The sequence below is a fragment of the Chinchilla lanigera genome, unplaced genomic scaffold (genome assembly GCF_000276665.1).
Source record: "Chinchilla lanigera isolate Chin_1 unplaced genomic scaffold, ChiLan1.0 scaffold00006, whole genome shotgun sequence".
Lineage (NCBI taxonomy): Eukaryota > Metazoa > Chordata > Mammalia > Rodentia > Chinchillidae > Chinchilla > Chinchilla lanigera.
The window spans coordinates 29,784,004-29,802,168 of NW_004955407.1; the positions used below are offsets into that span (position 1 = coordinate 29,784,004).

General features: G+C 36.4%; 3 protein-coding genes across 3 annotated transcripts; 2 read left to right on the forward strand and 1 right to left on the reverse strand.

The window, feature by feature from the left end:
- Positions 1-3,808: 3,808 nt before the first annotated feature.
- LOC102003315 (keratin-associated protein 13-1-like) lies at positions 3,809-4,366 on the forward strand. The gene has a single exon (XM_005375630.1). It carries the CDS (start codon positions 3,851-3,853, stop codon positions 4,364-4,366), a length of 516 nt encoding a protein of 171 aa, XP_005375687.1. The 5' UTR covers positions 3,809-3,850.
- Positions 4,367-8,796: 4,430 nt separating this feature from the next.
- Positions 8,797-9,706, reverse strand: LOC102003620 (keratin-associated protein 14-like). The gene has a single exon (XM_005375631.1). The coding sequence runs from the start codon at positions 9,696-9,698 to the stop codon at positions 9,192-9,194; it is 507 nt and encodes a 168-aa protein (XP_005375688.1). The 5' UTR covers positions 9,699-9,706; the 3' UTR covers positions 8,797-9,191.
- A 3,052-nt stretch (positions 9,707-12,758) lies between these two features.
- Positions 12,759-13,160, forward strand: LOC102003944 (keratin-associated protein 15-1-like). The gene has a single exon (XM_005375632.1). The coding sequence runs from the start codon at positions 12,759-12,761 to the stop codon at positions 13,158-13,160; it is 402 nt and encodes a 133-aa protein (XP_005375689.1).
- Positions 13,161-18,165: the final 5,005 nt, after the last annotated feature.

Sequence of the window (18,165 nt, forward strand, 5' to 3'; positions counted from 1 at the left end):
GACCTCTGACTCCTCGGGCTTAGTCTGCATTCTCATGTTCTCTGAGTCCTTGTTCAGCAGCTGCTCCTCCACTGACTCTGGACCTTTCTGGTTCTCAATGGCACGAGCAAGAGTGGCCCATTGTATGGCACGTATTCCCAGGGGTTTCTCCATGTTTGAATGGTTCACACACGTCCGTGGGTGGGCATCTGCGACTGGTGCATGGTGGGCCAGTTGTGTCATTGTTTCTCTGTTTCATGGTAGTTCTCAATCAAGCGATGGTGGCCGGCCTGAGGGCCGGCGCTCAACAGCGATCACTGCCGCCTGGCTTACCCTGCGCCAGGGGCCCTCCTTCCAGGCGCCTAAGAGGCAGGAAGTGAGCCAGTCAGAAGACCGGTGCTCCCCACCACTGGTGCAATATTTTAAGCAATATATAATTGATAGTTTATATAGATTTTGAAAGATTTGTTAATTTTAAAATATATACAAATGACTCCAATCAATAAGTAACTTCGGGGGCTGGGGATTTAGCTCAGCGGCAAAGCGCCTACCTGGCAAGCGCAAGGTCATGAGTTCGGTTCCCGGTACTGGAGAAAAACCAAAAATCAAAAAAAAAAAAAAAAAAGTAACTTTGATGAAGAGAACCATTTTCAAGTCTTTTACAGTAGCTTTTACATATCACAGTAGATGTCAAAGTTCACCAAATTCAAATACTGTAGGCATGAGTATCCAGCTTGTCTTTTTAAACCTATCTGCCATTTTTATCTTCTGTATCTACTGGGCCTCTATGTGGTTGTAACTCATGTTTTCACATGGTTCTGCTTTTCCATCTCATTTTATCCTTATAGACATCATGTGATTTCCTTCCATCTGTATTCTATCTATCTATGCTGTTCAAAGTGGCATTCTCCCCACTAGCAGCTAACAATACCCTGCATTATCCCGTGGGGTAGTCATACATACATGGTGAAGACTAGCTGCTGGGAGATGCTGTAACTTTCTACCTATGGATGTTTTCACTTCTGTAAAGCATGGTGGCTGAGCCCCTGTAAAGGGTTCTGCACTAGAACTGACCTCCAGTTGCCTGTCATGGTAGCTGGTTAAATAATGCTTCCTGCCTTGTATTCTTTTCATTTGTTGGCATATTTTGCCTCTCTATAGGTATTTGTTGGGATCACTTCCCCTCACCTCCCAAATAAATAGCTTGGGATTTTTTTTTTTTTTCTGTTACTGGGAATCAAACTTACAACCTTGTGCTTACCAGGCAGGTGCTGTGCCACTGAGCTAAATCCCCAGCCCCCAAGTAGCTTGTTTTTGAATCTAGATTTTCAAAAATTTTTGAATAATTTATAGAATAAAATGTGCTTGGAGGCCTCATTAATATGTTTATTGAATAACCTTTAATGTTTACCCACCTTATAAAATTGTAATGAAAAGATCCCTAGGGAAATAGCAAAGTTATATCACAGGGATAAATGTACTTCAGTATTGCATGTGACACATTTAAGAAAAAAAAATCTTGTCATATTTGAGAATGTGGAATTCAAAAACTTTCTAACTTTATGTTAAATAATTAAAAAATAATTTTTGGCTAATAACTGCTAACATGTAGTGATGAATGAGAATCTTTATATTTTAAATATTATCCTGTGAGGTTCTAATCTAAATTCTTGATAAAAACAAGATCCATAGCTAGTAATTTGGCACTGAGAAGTAGGTAGGTATCAAAAATTGTGATGTTCAAATTTAGGTGGGACTTTACTGGAAGCAGACCTCAAACACCTAAAAGCATTCTTTGTACAGCCTAGTTATACCAAGATAAAAGTGGAAAGATGAGACGTTTCTATATATATAGCTCTAAGTTATGAATTTAATGTGAAATACAATAATTTTTGATTATTGATAAACAATCCCACAGAAGCAACGATGTAGGTATATATCATACAGAAGAAACACTACAGTCTCTGAGATGAATTCATTTCAAAGGCACTACCTTTACAAATTTTTATCTCCAGACAATGTAGACAAAGATTTAGAGACTTAGAGACAAAGGGAAGGGAAAGATCCCTCTCCAATGTAATTGGCTCAGAAAAGGGTCTTTGGCAAAGGAAAATGGAGTAACTGAAAAGAAAAAAAATCTACATTTTGCCTTACAAACTCAGTCTTCCCATTTAACTCTTAAATATTTGTCTTCAAGATTTTTCTAGCAAGTTATATATGAAACAACAGCAACCAAACTGAACAAAGAATGGTATCTACAGTATCATATTGATGGGAAACTTAACCTATTTACTATGGCACAAAATAAAAAGGCAGAAGCTCTGTTCTTGAAAAACAGAAAGTAGTCACGCAATAGCTATTTGAATAGGTGTGTTTACTTCTTTCCTCATCATTCTTCTTTACTGAAGGGCAACATTACACACTTTTTAAATATTTCCATGCATCTGACAGTTTTAAACATTTATTTTATTAGATTTTAATAGAAAATAAAATACAAAACTGTTTCCACCAGTTATGACTTTTGGCCTTGAATTTAATTTAAGTTATACCTTATCTCAGAATATTTTCTAAGTGAATACAGAAGCATCTGATAATGCTCTAAGAACATTATCAGTTTCAAACTTCCTCTTCAACACTGAATCTGTATGTTTCCTGAGGTAAATCAACCAACACACCATAAAAATAATGAACCAACTAAGAAACAAAGCCAAAATTAACCTCAAACTTACACAAAGGAAAAAAAGAAAAAAAAGAGGAGGTGCTTAGACAGAGGAAATAGAAAAATATTCAGAGAAATATTCATCTACTCTGCCAGGGAAAATAGAACAAGGAAAGAAACTGCACATTTAAACAGAAAAATTCCAGTGAATCTGGCTATTGGCAGAGAATCCTTGGAAACTCCCACCTTGAGAGGCTGGACACATCTTCAAGGGGCATATATATCAATATCAGATAAAAGCAAAATATATCAAAATTCCTAAAATAGACTAAGTTTTCAAAGTTTTGATTATGGAGCCATTGGGACAAGACAAAGAGTTCAACAGAAAAACAATCTGAAATTCCTGAGCCTTATCATTTGCAGTTGTTGAATTGTTTCCTCTATGTGATAGCTTTTGGCTGTGGAAGGATGGACCCAGATTGATTTCTCAGGAAATGTGTCAGTTCTGGCCTTCATGGTTACCTTTCCTTTGTGTGTACATCAAGATCTTTTCAAGTCTCTAGACATCTCCCCCATAGTTTCTTTTCTTCTTTCTAGCTTTGGTATCTTGGTGATTGTGAGGCACATTATGCAACTTTAGTACTTGATGTATTACTTTTATACCAATGTCATGTTACATTGCCATAAAGTAATTTCAGAACATGGGAATGCATGGTGACAAAGTGGATTGTTTTGATAGAAGCTCCCATCTGGACAGAAACAGATCAACTATACCTCAAAACTTAATATTATCTTATTCTTCAGTTTTCAGAAAAAAATCTCATCAGTAAAGCCAAATGTAAATACATAGGAAACAAGGCAGGCATCATAAGAGTGAATTAGGAAGGGCTTCCCTTGCTATGATGAAATAGGCAACAATATAAAATAGTCATAGCATTTTTGACATAGGAGGGGTTCACTGGATTTCTTGGTAACAATAGTTTTATAGAGCCCATAAATATACTATGTGGAAAACTATTCAAATGCAACTGCAATTAGGAAGAGACTACTGAGTGAAGCATTTGTAAACAACAGAGTATGAGTATGTGGGGGTTGACCCTGCTGGGTACCACCCGTGATTCTGAGTGTATATAAATGCTCCTGTCCAGAAGGTAACATGAAATCTCACAGCCTTCTCAGTTCCACTCAGCTGAACTCACACCTCATCGAAACATGACCTACGGCTGCTCCTCCGGAAACTTCTCCTCCCGCTCCTTTGGGAGCTACCTGCAATACCCACGCTTCTCCTGTGGCTCTTCCTACCCCAGCAACCTTGTCTACAGCACTGATCTCCAGTCTCCCATCAACTACCAGCTGGGCTCCTCTCTCTTCAGTGGCTGTCAGGAGAACTTCTGTGAGCCCAGCAGCTGCCAGAGGTCCTGTGTGGTGTCCAGCCCCTGCCAGACGTCCTGCTACCGCTACAGGCGCAGCCCCTGCCGGAAGATTTACTCCAGATCTCTGGGCTTTGGGTCCAGCAGCTGCCACTCCCTGGGCTCTAGGTCAAGGAGCTGCTACTCCTCAGGCTGTGGCTCCAGTGGCTTTGGATCCGTGGGTTATGGAGTCCGTGCCTTCCCTTCTCTTGGTTATGGGTCTGGGTTCTGCCGTCCAAATTTCTTAACTTCCAGAACCTTCCAGTCTCCTTGTTACAGACCAACCTGTGGCTCTGGCTTTTATGGATTCACTTGTTAAGTGCCAATATCCTATGAGTATTGAGTTCACATTTTACACTCAATACTGCCTCTGTTTTCCTTCCTACCACTTATACTATCTTTTCCTTCTTTCCTCAACAGCTTTACATTTTCATCCAAAAAATTGAAAGATAAAATCTGATCTAATAAAATTATGTAATCTAGCAATTAAATATGATGTTCATATTATTATTATCTTTGCTATAGCTTTATATAATCAAGATCAATGAGACCCTGTAACTAGGTTTTGCAAACACAAAATTTGATTTGAGCAAATATCTGTCTGTGTTGGGCATGTACTCTACCAGCAGTAATAACGTTTGTGTAACCATTGCTTGTGTGTGTACAGTCATCACAATAACAATGAAAATTGCCTGAGACTGAAGAACACACATTTCTCCTGACACAGAAAGATAAGGAAAGTTTTAGACACTGGAAATGAAGGTGAGCTGAATATTTAGGCAAATACATACAAAGATCTAGTATTTGAGGTTTGTAGGTTTTCATTCCAGACAAAAATAAGGGTAGAGACTTTACCCTTTCTTGGTTGATATAATTGCCAGAATCCCTGCCTCCTGCCGCTATGGTCTCCTGAAGCATTGTCTCCAGACCACAGGCACAAAGAATCACAATGATCTTAGATGGAACTGGCTAGCTTTATGGTGTATGTCTGGGTAACCTCATGGTGCTTTTCCAAGCACAAGTTCGGTGAAGCTAAGAGCAACACACCTTTACCTCAGTATTGAGCAAACATTTTATTCATCAGTCTATATTTAGTACCTAAAGCAGAGCTAAAATCAAAGACTTGGATGCAGAGCTAAAAAATCAAAGACAGATACCATTTACTTAGCACAGGACCCCAGGAACAAAATATGAGATCATAGAAGGTAAAAGAATCAAAGAAGAAAATAAAAAAGGCTATATTTTTAGATCATTTGATAAGAGCAGCTGAAATTCAATACCGGACATTTTAGGAGCATGCAGAATGACGTGTAATCGTCCACCCTAGGATCTGATGAAGAGCAACAAGCATTTCCTCATTAGCTTCTACCTTTCACTGTTTGAAAAGCATCTAAGAAGTATAATTTTATGCAACCTCATAACTGTGTAACAGTGGAATCAGGGCAGGACCCTTATTTATTCTAGTGTGACCCCTGGCAAGAGTCAAAGAAATGTTATATATACTTTGGGGAATGCTGTTCACACAGCAGTAGTTGAAATCTTTGTAAAATTACCACAGCTTTCCCTGGGATCGCAGCATACAAGATATGCAATTTTCAAGTGACATTCAACCACCCCCATGAAATAAATAAAGACTGTAAACTATGGACCTTTACAGAAATGAGGAAAAGTAGGCTTAAAAAGGACTGGAAATTTTTCAAACCTTTTATTGATTAAAGACCTAGAAGTGGGCCGGGGATGTAGCTCAGCAACACAAGTGCCTGCCTGGCAAGTGTAAGGTCCTGAGTTTGATTCCTGGTACCGAAAAAAAACATAGAAAAATTTGAACTCCTATGTGAATCTAGTCTTGTTGCTCTTTCCTGAACTTTTTATTTATTTACTTTGAATATATAACCGCTATTCTTCAGTTCTGTGTTATGGAAATTGCTTCTCCTGATTATTATCATTATTATTATATGTATTTCATTAGCCTAATGCATTTTTCCTGTGTACTGTGCACAACAAAAAATAAAAATAAAAACTTTAGCTCAGGGCAAGAGCTCCAAGGAAGTTAACACGATTTATTTCATAAGCATTTGTATTAGCAATTGTATCAAATGACAGAGAAACCATGTTCTATGGCACATTTTTATGTTATTAACTTAAGTTATCATTATTACTATCAGCTTATTCAGATTTACTACTATAGATGGTAAATACTATGCCCTTTTAAAAATGGTATTGAAAAATATGAGGAAGAGTAGTGAAACTGCCAAGCTCTGGTGATATCGCACTATACTATAGCCTAGATCCCATTTTGGTGAATAAGACTGAAGGAGAGTGTGGCCAGTCAGAGAAAAATCATGAAACAGTCTTTGGGTAAATACCATGATGGGTGCAGAAATAGACTAAGGAATGAGAAAAAGATCTATTGTGAAAGAATATATACTTCAAACAAATGATAGAAGAAAGCTCTGTAAATATGCTTTCCTTTATCAAATAACACTCGTGACTCAAAAATCCACAAAATGAGCGTTTAAAGGTAAGAAGACAATGGATAGAAGTAAAATCTCTGATTGACAAGGTAAGGAAAAGCACTGACTACTAACATAATTTACAATATAGAGAATTTTTTAATTTTACATTTTTGAAATGATACTTTGCATGTTAATTGGTAGAACATGGAAACTTACTTGGATAATCAGTAGTGAGTCGTATTTAACACAATTGAAAGTGTATTTCTTCATTTGATTATTACTTTATTGTCTTTCCCATGATGTCAATCTTCAACAAAATTTGTGATTCCTATTACTGAGACAACCAAAAATTGTATCCTCACTGTTGAACTTTTTAAAAAAAATGTTACATTTAGCACTGTTAAAAATTCTCAAAGCTCTGTAGCTTTATTCAGTTTCTTTCAACCAAGTAAAGAAATCAAATCGTTGGAATTGATTTTATAGTTGAGACACTTGACAATTCTGATATGAAACTAACTTTATTTTACCTTAGTGAGAAGTTTTTCTCTGTTAATAGAATATCATCACTATTCTTTTTTTGTGTACATGCACAAGAAAACTTAGGAGTTAACATTAATGAAAATGATTTCAAACTATTCCTTAACCTAAATGAAAGTTTTTGGGTCACAGTAACACGGTAACATACTCTTTTGCAACTGCTAATTATATATAACCACCTTTGGTTTTTGTTTTTTCTTTTTGTTTTTTTTCCAGTACCGGGAGTTGAACTCACAACCTTGGGCTTGTCAGGCAGGGGCTGTGCCGCTGAGTTAAATCCCCAGCCCCAGATAATCACCTTGGAAGCAGTTCTTCATGACCTTTCTTTGAAGTAGATACTGCTACATCCTCAGTAAGATTAGTCATTTTCATGGGATTAGTAGTATCACATACTCTCATGTGAAAAATAAACATCATTGAATTACTAAGTGGATTAGGTACTCACCCTCAACTTGTTAGCTTGTTTTAGTAATTGTGGTGCTTATTTTTTACCCCAGTCAAATGAACTCTTCCTCAGGTATTGTTTATAAAAGGATCAATTTTTACAAAAGAAGTACTCCTCTCAAACAATAAAATAAACAATGGATTATTTAAACAATATATGCCCAAAGCACTGTGGCAAAAGCATTCAGATCACCGTTCATATTCTCAGAGGCAGAACCACTTTCACCACTTAGGTGCCCATATTCTATGTACACCTAACCAGTGACTCTCAAATTTCCCGCGACCTCCACCTGCTGGTGGGTTAGGAGAGAGTGCTGTGTCTCTCTGGGGTTGGAATGGGCACTGCTGACTAGACCAAAGGGGCCACCACAAGGGTCGTTTGTTTAAAGTGTAGAAGTGTAGAGTCTCCAATACCTTGTCGTTGAGTGTAATTTGTTGTATATGTGATCTTTCTGTAGGTTGAAAGAAAAGTGACAATTGGGAGGGATGTTTAATCTCCTTTAGGTTTTGACAGTGGTTTAAAGAAAAATATTTTCACTGTACAAGCTCCTTTTACACCACTAGATGAATGCGTGGAAAAAGTAAAGCAGAGACCCCTGAAGCAATCATCACTTATGAGACTCTTGGTTACTACCAAAGAGTAAAACTCCAGGTCTATTGCCTGATGCCACTGGCTGTTGAAACAAAAAAGAATAAACCAAGACATATCGTGATCCTGTGAGTAAGAATGTAACTCATCTGTCTTTAACAGTGTTTTCCCTGACTTATATTTAGCTGAATCCTGCAACAAGAGAATATTTCCATTGGTTTTGAAAAGTTTTCTTTTGTCTTTCAAAAAAGAGCTATTAAATAAACAATGAAAGCATAAGCACACATTCAGATTTCATCAGATTATAGAACAATTATATTCAAAATGTTTGACCTGATTGCTAATAAATATTTTAGAGATTTTATGAAAAGACTTTAATTTTTGCCCTAGAGTAAGGGTATGGGAACTGGACTCTCCACCAAATCCAACTCACTAATATCTAACGTATTACTGGGTATTCAAGCTCCAGTTTTGTATATATTTCAAAAGAGGACTATTCCTTCAAAATAATGCCTTACACTCAAATTCATATTTCTTCTAAATTATTATCATCATGTTTACAACTGTTTAACAAAGAGCTATCATTTTAAGTTCATTTGTTGTCTTAAAAATGCGTATTTTTCATTTTATTATGTGAAGATATTCGTGGAGTTAACACAAACAATAAAAACATTGCAAATAAAAATGTATGAATTCATTCTTTTCAGGTTCTTTAATGATAATTATACGATACAGAAAATCTCAGGCAGATATTTAGAAGCAGTTTTTAAGACCAGAAAAAAACCCAATACATATAAAGTTCAAGTAATAGTTTTATTTAAGTGTATAACATTTTTCACTGTAAAACTTAAGACAAATGTGCTAGGGAAAATAATAAGAAGATACATTAAGAAAAAAATCTACTTCAGCTATTGCATAGTTATATAAGGATAGCAGAACAATTTGGGTATCTTTCCAATGAATATATTTTCCTATTCCTGGAATTCCAATCACTCCAAATCCATGAGAGTAAAAGTGGAAGACTAACGTCTAGCTAATGAAGATAGGCGATCAAGAGATAGTATTAATCTTATGATAATAGGAATTATGCCTAAAATTCTGATTCCTAAAATATATGGCTAATAGAAGCCAGATCTACAGGTAGGTTGGAAAGAAGTAGACTGGAAGCTTCTAGAAGAAAAGTAGGTTGGGCGGTAAAAGTTGGATCCACAATTTAAGGATGAGAAAGTGTGGGGTCTATAGCCCACTGATTGGAAACCAGTAGATCCAAAGCCCAGTGAAGGGGAGCCACAGCCAAAAGATTGGAAGCCCCTAGACCCAAAGCCGAGAGATCCTGAGAAAGTTGTCTGGCAGGTATTGCCCAAGGTGGAGATCTTCGGGCGGTAGCAGGATGTCTGGCAGGGCCTGGACACCACAAAGGACCTCTGGCAGCTGGTGGGCTCATAGAAGGTTTCCTGACATCCGCTGTGGACAGGGGAGTCCAGCTGGTAGGTGATGGGAGTTTGAAGATCAGTGCTGTAGATCAGCTTGCCAGGATACGAAGAGCCGCAGGAGGGGCGTGGGTATTGCAGGTAGCCCCCAAAAGAGCGGGAGGAGAAGTTTCCAGAAGAGCAGCTGTAGGACATGTTGACAGGAGAAGGTACTCTAGAAGACGATGTTCTGAATTTGAATGTTGCTCCTTGGGCTGGGGCATTTATATACCCTTACCCTTGGGTGTGTCATCCCCATGGCTCATGAAAACAAGTTACTGGCTGTTTCTAATTGAATTGAAAAGATCATTATAGTCATCCATACTTAGTTTTTGTGGTTTTACAACAAGAAAGCGTGGTAATGTTCGTGACTTTGGAATTCAAGCAATAGTGTTGAATCTTCAAAGCCATTATTCATCTTCCCTTAGCAGAGGTCACCCTTTGGATCACTCAGAGAATTGCTTCGGAGGCAGATAGTGTTTGGGCAGAGGGAAGCTGCCTAATTAAAAATAATTGATACCAGTTTCACAATCTGCCTCAAAATTGTTGCCATCTGGCTAGCAAAGTTGTTAACTGATCTATTCATAGTCGATTTTCGCTTCAAAGTGGCAAACTCACTAAATGAATAGTGTCCCCCCCGAAAGCAGAAGCATTGATATGCAAGTTGTATACAGATTCCTATTTTAACTGGTCCACAATCTAAATGAATTTATGAAAAATTAACTCAGGGGTTCTCTTCTTTTGTACTGATGTTTGAAACTGTATGGGGGTTTCTAAGGGCCAGTCTTAGCTTTTCTTTGTGTCTTTACTGTTCTATGAGCTAAATACTGTAAATTGTTTTATGCTATTTTGAAGTATTAGAGATTACTCGTCTAATATATTGAAAAAGCCAAAAAAAGAAAAAAGAGAGAAAGAGAAGAAAACATGTGGAAAAGTCCACAATGTATTTCTATCTTTAAATAGTGTTTTCCACTGGAAGTATTTCCTAGAATTTGGAAGATATTCTTGTTCTAAAAAAAATAGAGTAAATGCCTTGAAGTGCTGGGCCAAAGAAAGCATTTTAAGGAGATTCTTCCTCTGCCTAAGGAAACAACACATCACTTTGACCGAAGTTGTTTTCATGTGCTTCTGATAAATATTACAATTTTTCAAAAATAAGGATCCTATGTTTTATTATTTCAAGATCTGTGTTCCAATACTGTGATATAAAGTAATGAAGACTGATGCCTGCAAGAGAAGTGGATACTGAGGTTTCTCTTCTGTGGTTCTGTGCTGTTTGATTTGTTTGTGTCATAGAAAAGCATCTTCTTTCCTCTCTGGGCAAAGGTATTTGGATGCAAATCATTTGTTTTCTGTTTTCAGAAAAGAATGTTCAAGGTTACATAATATCTGATCTCACAGAATATTTTTCTAGCAAAATGTTTTACATAAGAACAGATGACATTGAAACAAGCAAGGAAATTCAATTGACCTGAATTAAATATTTAGTGGTGGTTGATGTTCAATGATTTATTGACAAACAAAACAGGAAGGTTTGGAAACTGTTACAATGTTCCAGTTACTTATAATTAAGAGCCCTAATAAACACAAATGGTTTATTTCAGAAACAGAGGACATGCTGTGTTACTTAACAGATGAAATATGATTGGAGAACAGTTTGTCAACTCAAAATGTTCAGGCTGATAAAATCAACAATTTGAAAGAGAGTTTGGCAAAAGTTTCTAGCCTTGCGTCTGACTGATGTAATCTGATCCATTTACAGAAGTCTCATCAAATATTCTCAGAACCCTGGATGGAAATCTTATTGTCTATCAAAGCAGATCATTTTAGACTTTCCTTAAATCTTCTACTTAATAGTCCTAATTCTTCTTAGAATGAATTTTGACTCATTTTCATTATACAGTTTGTCAGTTTTAAAGATGAGTAGTTTAAGAATTTTGTCTATGCTCAAATGTGTTTAAACCATTTCTTAGAGTTATACGTTACCTCTACTTAGTTTGCTTAGTTTGCTAAGACAAATTTTATAGGAAAGTCCACAAAGTCTTCATACCACATAATCTTTTGTGAAGCTTGTGTATATCACTTAACAAATGTAGGCCTTCAGATATCCCAAAGGCATTCATTTTCTATTTCACATTACCATCTGTTTTGATACCCTTTCTCACTCACATTTTAATTTGTTATTTGTAACTCTGAATTTTCCAGATCCTTGATTCTTCCACTCTTTCTGTATACTGCATATTATTTTACCCTCAATAGCATCAACTCCAAGAAAGAATACTGAAACTTTATGGACATGGGGCATTTGCTAAGCAAGTATGTTGAACTTACTGCTGACATTGTTTCAAGAATCAGATTTGGAGGATTTCATTTTGATTTATTTTATTTAATTTTGTATTTTTATCAGTACATGTTTGCTGTACCTAATGATTACTTTCACCAAGAAACTAGCAACAGGAGCTGAAACTCTGCAGCAAAGCACTTACTTAGCATGCACAAGATGCTGGGTTTGCCATCATGGCAACAACAAAGGAAGAAAGTGGGGAAGGGAATTACAATGTTATCTTGAAAGCACGCATTCCTCAGTCTTTGGATGGTTCATTCTTAAGCATATATGCAAAAGTATTTCGGCTATTTGTGTTATAAGGAAACTAAACCCAGACTTACTGTCTACTCACTTAGCATTTCTGTCAATTAAGATGTGCTTTTCTTCATAAAATGCACAAGAGTTGGGAGAAAGAAAATATAAGGAGAATTTATTTTTTGTGCTCAGTTGGGTTCTTAAACTTAGCGTAATGTAATTATCTCCTAAAAAGTACATGTCAGAGCTTTAAACACAACAGAATTCTCAAAGTGTTATTCCTTTTGATCTAATATCTTAAATGACAGAGTAAATAAAACTTCACTCATACAGATACAATTGTGGTAGTTTTTATTCTACCCAAGGTAGATGATTGAGATAGGCATTTTATTTTTTCCCGTGAACAATTGCTTTGGACAATTAATGAAATTATTTCAATTAAAAGTCTGCATTCATAAAAAAGGTCTTTGAAGGTTAATGAATTTTATTTTACTGAAGCCTAATTAAATATTCTCATTAAGATGAGAATGTGATTACACCCATTTCTAAGGTATATAAGTACCCAGTTTGGATGATCTCAGTCATACTCACACACTTCTTCCTGTACTCCAGCTGAACTCAGGTGTCTTGACAACATGTCTTACAACTTCAGCTCTGGAAATTTCTCCTCCTCATCCCTTGGAGGTTTCCTGAGGCCTTCAATTTCCACCTATAATTCTGTCTACCCCAGCAATGTAATCATCCCTCCAAAGACCTACCAGCTGGGCTTCTCTGGCTATGGAGGACAACAGGAGAGCTTTTGCAAGCCCATCAACAGCCAGGCATCCTGTACTGGGACCAGATCCTTCCAAACATCTTTTGTCCGCCCAAATAATTTCATCTCCTCCAGTCCTTGCCAGACAAATTTCATTGGATCCCTTGGCTATGGCAACATTGGCTTTGGATCTTTTGATCGTAGAAACACTAGCTATCAGTATCTGGGATATGGATCTAGCTTCTACCGCCCAGCTTACTCTTCTACCAGAAGTTTCCAGTAAACTGGTTTCCAAAAATCAGCCTTCTCGTCTCTCGCTTTTTTGGATCAATTTACTGAATATTCTCCACATTCTCATGCTCAGTTCTGCATCTGATAGAACTTTATCCTTTCATCAGGGCAATAGCTAGAATTTAATTCTTATGCCATTGCTTAAAATCACTTCTATTACTGTCACTCAGAAATTCTGTTGTTATTCCCTTTTCACTCATATATATTTAAATAAACTTTTTCTGTACCATGAATTCTGGCATTCTATTTTCCTATGTGAAACAGTTATTGAATACATACAATAATTTTAACTGTGTCCAGTTTCGTGTTTTGTGTTTTCTGATTTATGTATTTAGTTAATGTTGTCTTGGGCAGAAAATAAGAACTTAAGAAGGAATTTAAAATATACCGCGTATCTCATATATCTTGAGAGACACTTCTTTCCTAATGAGTACATTAACACACAGTAGGAGAACAGATTGAGAACTATTTATTGAGTTCCTATTATTAACCAGACATTGTGCTAAACAACGATACACATTTTCTGCCATTAAGAAGCTCAGATGAATAAAATTCTAGCTTATGAAAATATGGCTAGTTATGGGAATATAAACAGAAGATTTGATTGGAAACACAAAGAAGGACTTCCAAAAAGTTTGAGAAAAGCATGTAAAATTCACTATTCAAAACAGAAAGCTGGGGGGCTGGGGATTTAGCTCAGCGGCAAAAGCGCTTGCCTGGCAAGCGCAAGGGCATGAGTTCGGTTCCCAGTACCGGAGAAAAAACAACAACAACAAAAAAAAACAGAAAGCTGAAGTTACCACTGCCTTTAAACAAATCTTACCAAAGTATATACTCAGTAGGTATCCTTTGAAAAACCACTTCCAAATGGGATTAGCCAGGAAAGGGATTTGTTGCTGAAAATACTAGTGAAGCAAAATGGGAAGGCAGTTGAAGAGGTCTGAAAGAGCCACCTTGCTATACAGTGAGTAGGTCTGATCTCAGTAAAGGACAGAGGAAATGGAATGCAGACAATGGTGTCAGAAGAAATTGCTAAAAATATTTCAGCAAGTCCCCTATCCAAAGAGTCCCAAGTCTTACAAAATGGGCCAGCCTTACTGTCCCTGAGAAGAACAAGAGGCCAACTTGTCCTTTGTCATGAACGTGATGGTAGATTCAGAGAGAGGCTGCTAGAACAGTTGATCCATGCTGCTCTCTGAAGAAGAAGGAAGTACCACCAACATCTCCATAACTTTCAAGTTCATGATATTTACTCTGATCCTAAGTAAACAATGGTGAAGTGATAAATTATAACATGGAATCTTCCATGAATTACTTTTAGTATAATTTGTTTTCCTTCCTTTGATTAAAAGTCAATTATGTCAAACCCTATATAAGATCCACTGAATGAAAATTTAACTATATAACTCTATATAGGAAAGATCTGAGAATTATTATCTTTAATTATAACTGATATGTTAAGAAAAATGAACTCTAGGATAAAATTGGAAAATTACTTCATTTTCTAAAAGCACTGAACTTCATACTTGATTAGAAGGCCATAGCTTCTATAAATCTCTGAATACTGTAAAAAGGATATCAATGATCATATCATGACAGTAAGAAATATTTCAATTTCAATATTTCAATATCAGAATATTCAATATCAGAATATTTCAATTCATATTTGTAACTAAATAAAATCCAGTAGGCATTTGGAAACAGTCTTTCAACCACATCACAGTTTCTTCTTCCTTTGCTTTTAGCTCTGGCTTATCTTATTGTCCCATAGACCATAGGTTGGAAAAGATTAGAGGTATGGAAGTGATTGATTTTTTTAAAATTTCCATTCTCCATCTTGTATTCTATCAATGTTGTTCTCTTTGTTTCTTATTTACACTGAAGAAAAAGAATTCAAACCAAAGAAAATAACAGCTGAGTTCAAAAGTCTTAACATAATGCTTTACACTTCCTGTAGCAGCATCAATCAGTTTTTCATTTCAGGAAAATTTAAGGGAAAAATAAGATTAAACCAGAGCAGGATTCCATGCACTGCTTCAGGGAATTTTTACAGATTGATTTATTGACTACAATAATCTGAAGGCCAGGATAAGCAGTTGTCTAATTATGCAACAATTCTTCTGTCAAGAAACTTATTTCAATACCCCTCTCTGCTCTCTAAATTCTAAACTATTCTTTTTATTCTAATTCTAAACTACTTTTTAATAAATTTTCCCAATGCCAATTAGCTCTCTGCCTTGAAAGACCTCCCTTATGTCTTCTGAGCCTAGAATCTCACTTTTAACACTCCTCTTTGGAGGCACACCAAAAATTCCTTGAGGAAAGCACTCTTTCCTTCTGCAAGAACTTGGAGCTCTTCCCCTTACCTTATTAACAGCTTGGTTGGTAGCATGATGTGTTGTTCAATGGGGATGTGAATGTCTTGCAACTTCACTAGTCCCCTGTTTTTTGCTATTCAATGGTCTCTCTTAATGCATGTTCTGGACTTGATATTTGTGCCTCTCCATATTGCTCCCACTTATATGTTGAAACCCTAATCCCAGTTGTGATGGCACTTGGGGATGGGGCCTTTGAGACGTAATTAAGTTTTGAAGATCAAACTCTCCCTCTAAGAGTTCACATACAGAAGATGTACGAGTGCTTGCTTCCTGCACCCCAATTTCTTCCATGTGACACTACAGAGTGAAGCCCGCCATATACAAGCCAGAAAGAGGGTCCTCTCCAAGAAGTGAACTGGCTTGTTCCTCGACTTTGTGCTTCCCCATCTTCAGGAAAGTGAGAAAGAAATGTCTATTGCTGGCACCATCCCACCTATGAAATCTTATTATAGCAGTCAAAACGTAAATAAGATATTCAGTGCAACTGAGTACTTGCCCTTTCCTTAGAGGAGACTTTTGTATGGAGAGAGAAGAATTCTAAATCAACTGACATGATTTTGGGGGCTGGTAGGCAGAAATCTTAAGTAGAATTTCTGTTATATTCTTAAAGCAATTTTACTTTCTTCTCCAAGAAGTCTATTTTTCCTCTTTAAGTCTATTTAACTAACTAATTGAGTCATATTCCCATTACGAAGGACAATCTCCTGTACTTAAAGTCAATTAATTTTAAATTTGAAGCCTATCTCAGAATGGCTTCACAACAATGATTATTATTTGACCCAGTAGCTGGATACCATCTACAGTCAAGTTGACACTTAAAATTAACCATCGTTTTCTAGAAAAAAACTTATATTTCCTAAAAATATTTCACATTATTGTGGAAAGAAAAAGTTTTAAAAATAAAATTAGAGAAATTAACTTGTACATTATCAATTTATAAAATTATTTTTATAGTTTTGTATATCTTTCCCTTAGATGCATATGTGCTATTTTTGTCAGAGATTTCTCACATAGTTTCTCAGACCATTGTTCCCTCAAATAACTAAAATGCATTAAGAGTTCTACCCTACTCTAAAACCCATCACTTTTTTGTCAGCATTATCGAGAGTCACTATTTACTCTCTGCGCAGCTTTGTTAAGAACGCAGCTATGTACTTGGCCAGCTTTATACTGCCAAGAGGGTAAATAGTTGGTTATACAAGTCCTATGAGCACAGAGGGTGATGTCTAGAGAATTTGTTTCCAATTTATGGTTACACTTACTTGCCCAATTTTTGTTGTTTCTGGATATCACATTTCTCATTTTATTTAATTTCTTCTTTACCTATTTGTCACACACTCCTTGTTTTATTCTCAAACTTTCTGCTTTGTATCCTACACTTTAACCAACTATTTACCTTCTTGGCAGTTTCCGTAGATACTGGAATTCTGGGCATTTGGGTTGGATCCTTCTTTGTTAGGACTGAGTGTTCTATGTGTGATAAGATCTTTAGCAACATCGTCTTATCTCTTATCACTAGATGCCAACAGCACTCCCTGACTCCAGTTATGACAACTCAAATTGTTTCTAGATATTGTCAAATATCACTCTCAGGCAAAAGTAATCCTCATATAGCAATTCTGCTGTAGATGAGTGACACAGGAATGAATTGTGTGAGGCAATTCTTAATTGCAGACCCTGGACCTAAGACACTGAAGAACTGGGATAGGGCTAAAAGAGCATGTATTCAATATAATATGACTGTATATGTGAATGAGGTATTTTGGATAACTGTTGATAAAGTAAAGCTACCCTTCCTAAATCTAAAATAATGTTGAGCTACTAACTTGGCAAGCAGTATTTCACTACTGAACAGTAGTTGTGATCATGTTTACACTTCAATAGCCTGTACAACTGCTACTAGAAAATAACAGCGACATTTTTGTGAAAATCTTCTCAGTTATAAAATGTTTACATTGTCCCTGGGGAATCACTTCCACTAAGGTTCTTCATAGACCAAGAAATAAGATCAGCTGTATTTCCAATTGAGTCTCTAATTTACAGACAGCTGACTGAGGGACTTCCAGCTTCCATAAAGGTATGAGTCAATTGCTGATAATCTCTCTGTCTTTTGCTCTATAAACTGCCCGGCCCACACACAAACATAATATATTGGTTTAAATAGGGTTTGTTTCTCTGGACAGTCTGGATCTGAACCACTGATAGAATCTGACAAGAAAAGCAATGGAAATTTAAAAAAATTTACCAAAAATGTAAAGCTTAACTTATTGCCTAGAAAATTAAAAATCTAAATGACAGAATAATATGATAGGGAAGAATATATGAAAATATTGCCTCTCCACATACCAAAGATTAAAACTAGACCCATGTCTGTCACCATACACTAAACTAAAGTCAAAATGGATCAAAGATGTAAATATTAAAAGAGAAACACTAAATCTACTGGAAGAGAAAGTAGGTAGAAATCTTGCAGACATAGGGGTATGCAGAGAGTTTATGAACAAAACTAAATCTGCACAGGAAATACTTCAAAGAATGAGCAACTGGGATCTCATCTAATTGAAAAGTTTTTGTACATCAAAAGAAAGCACCAACAGAATGAAAAGAAAATCCACAAAT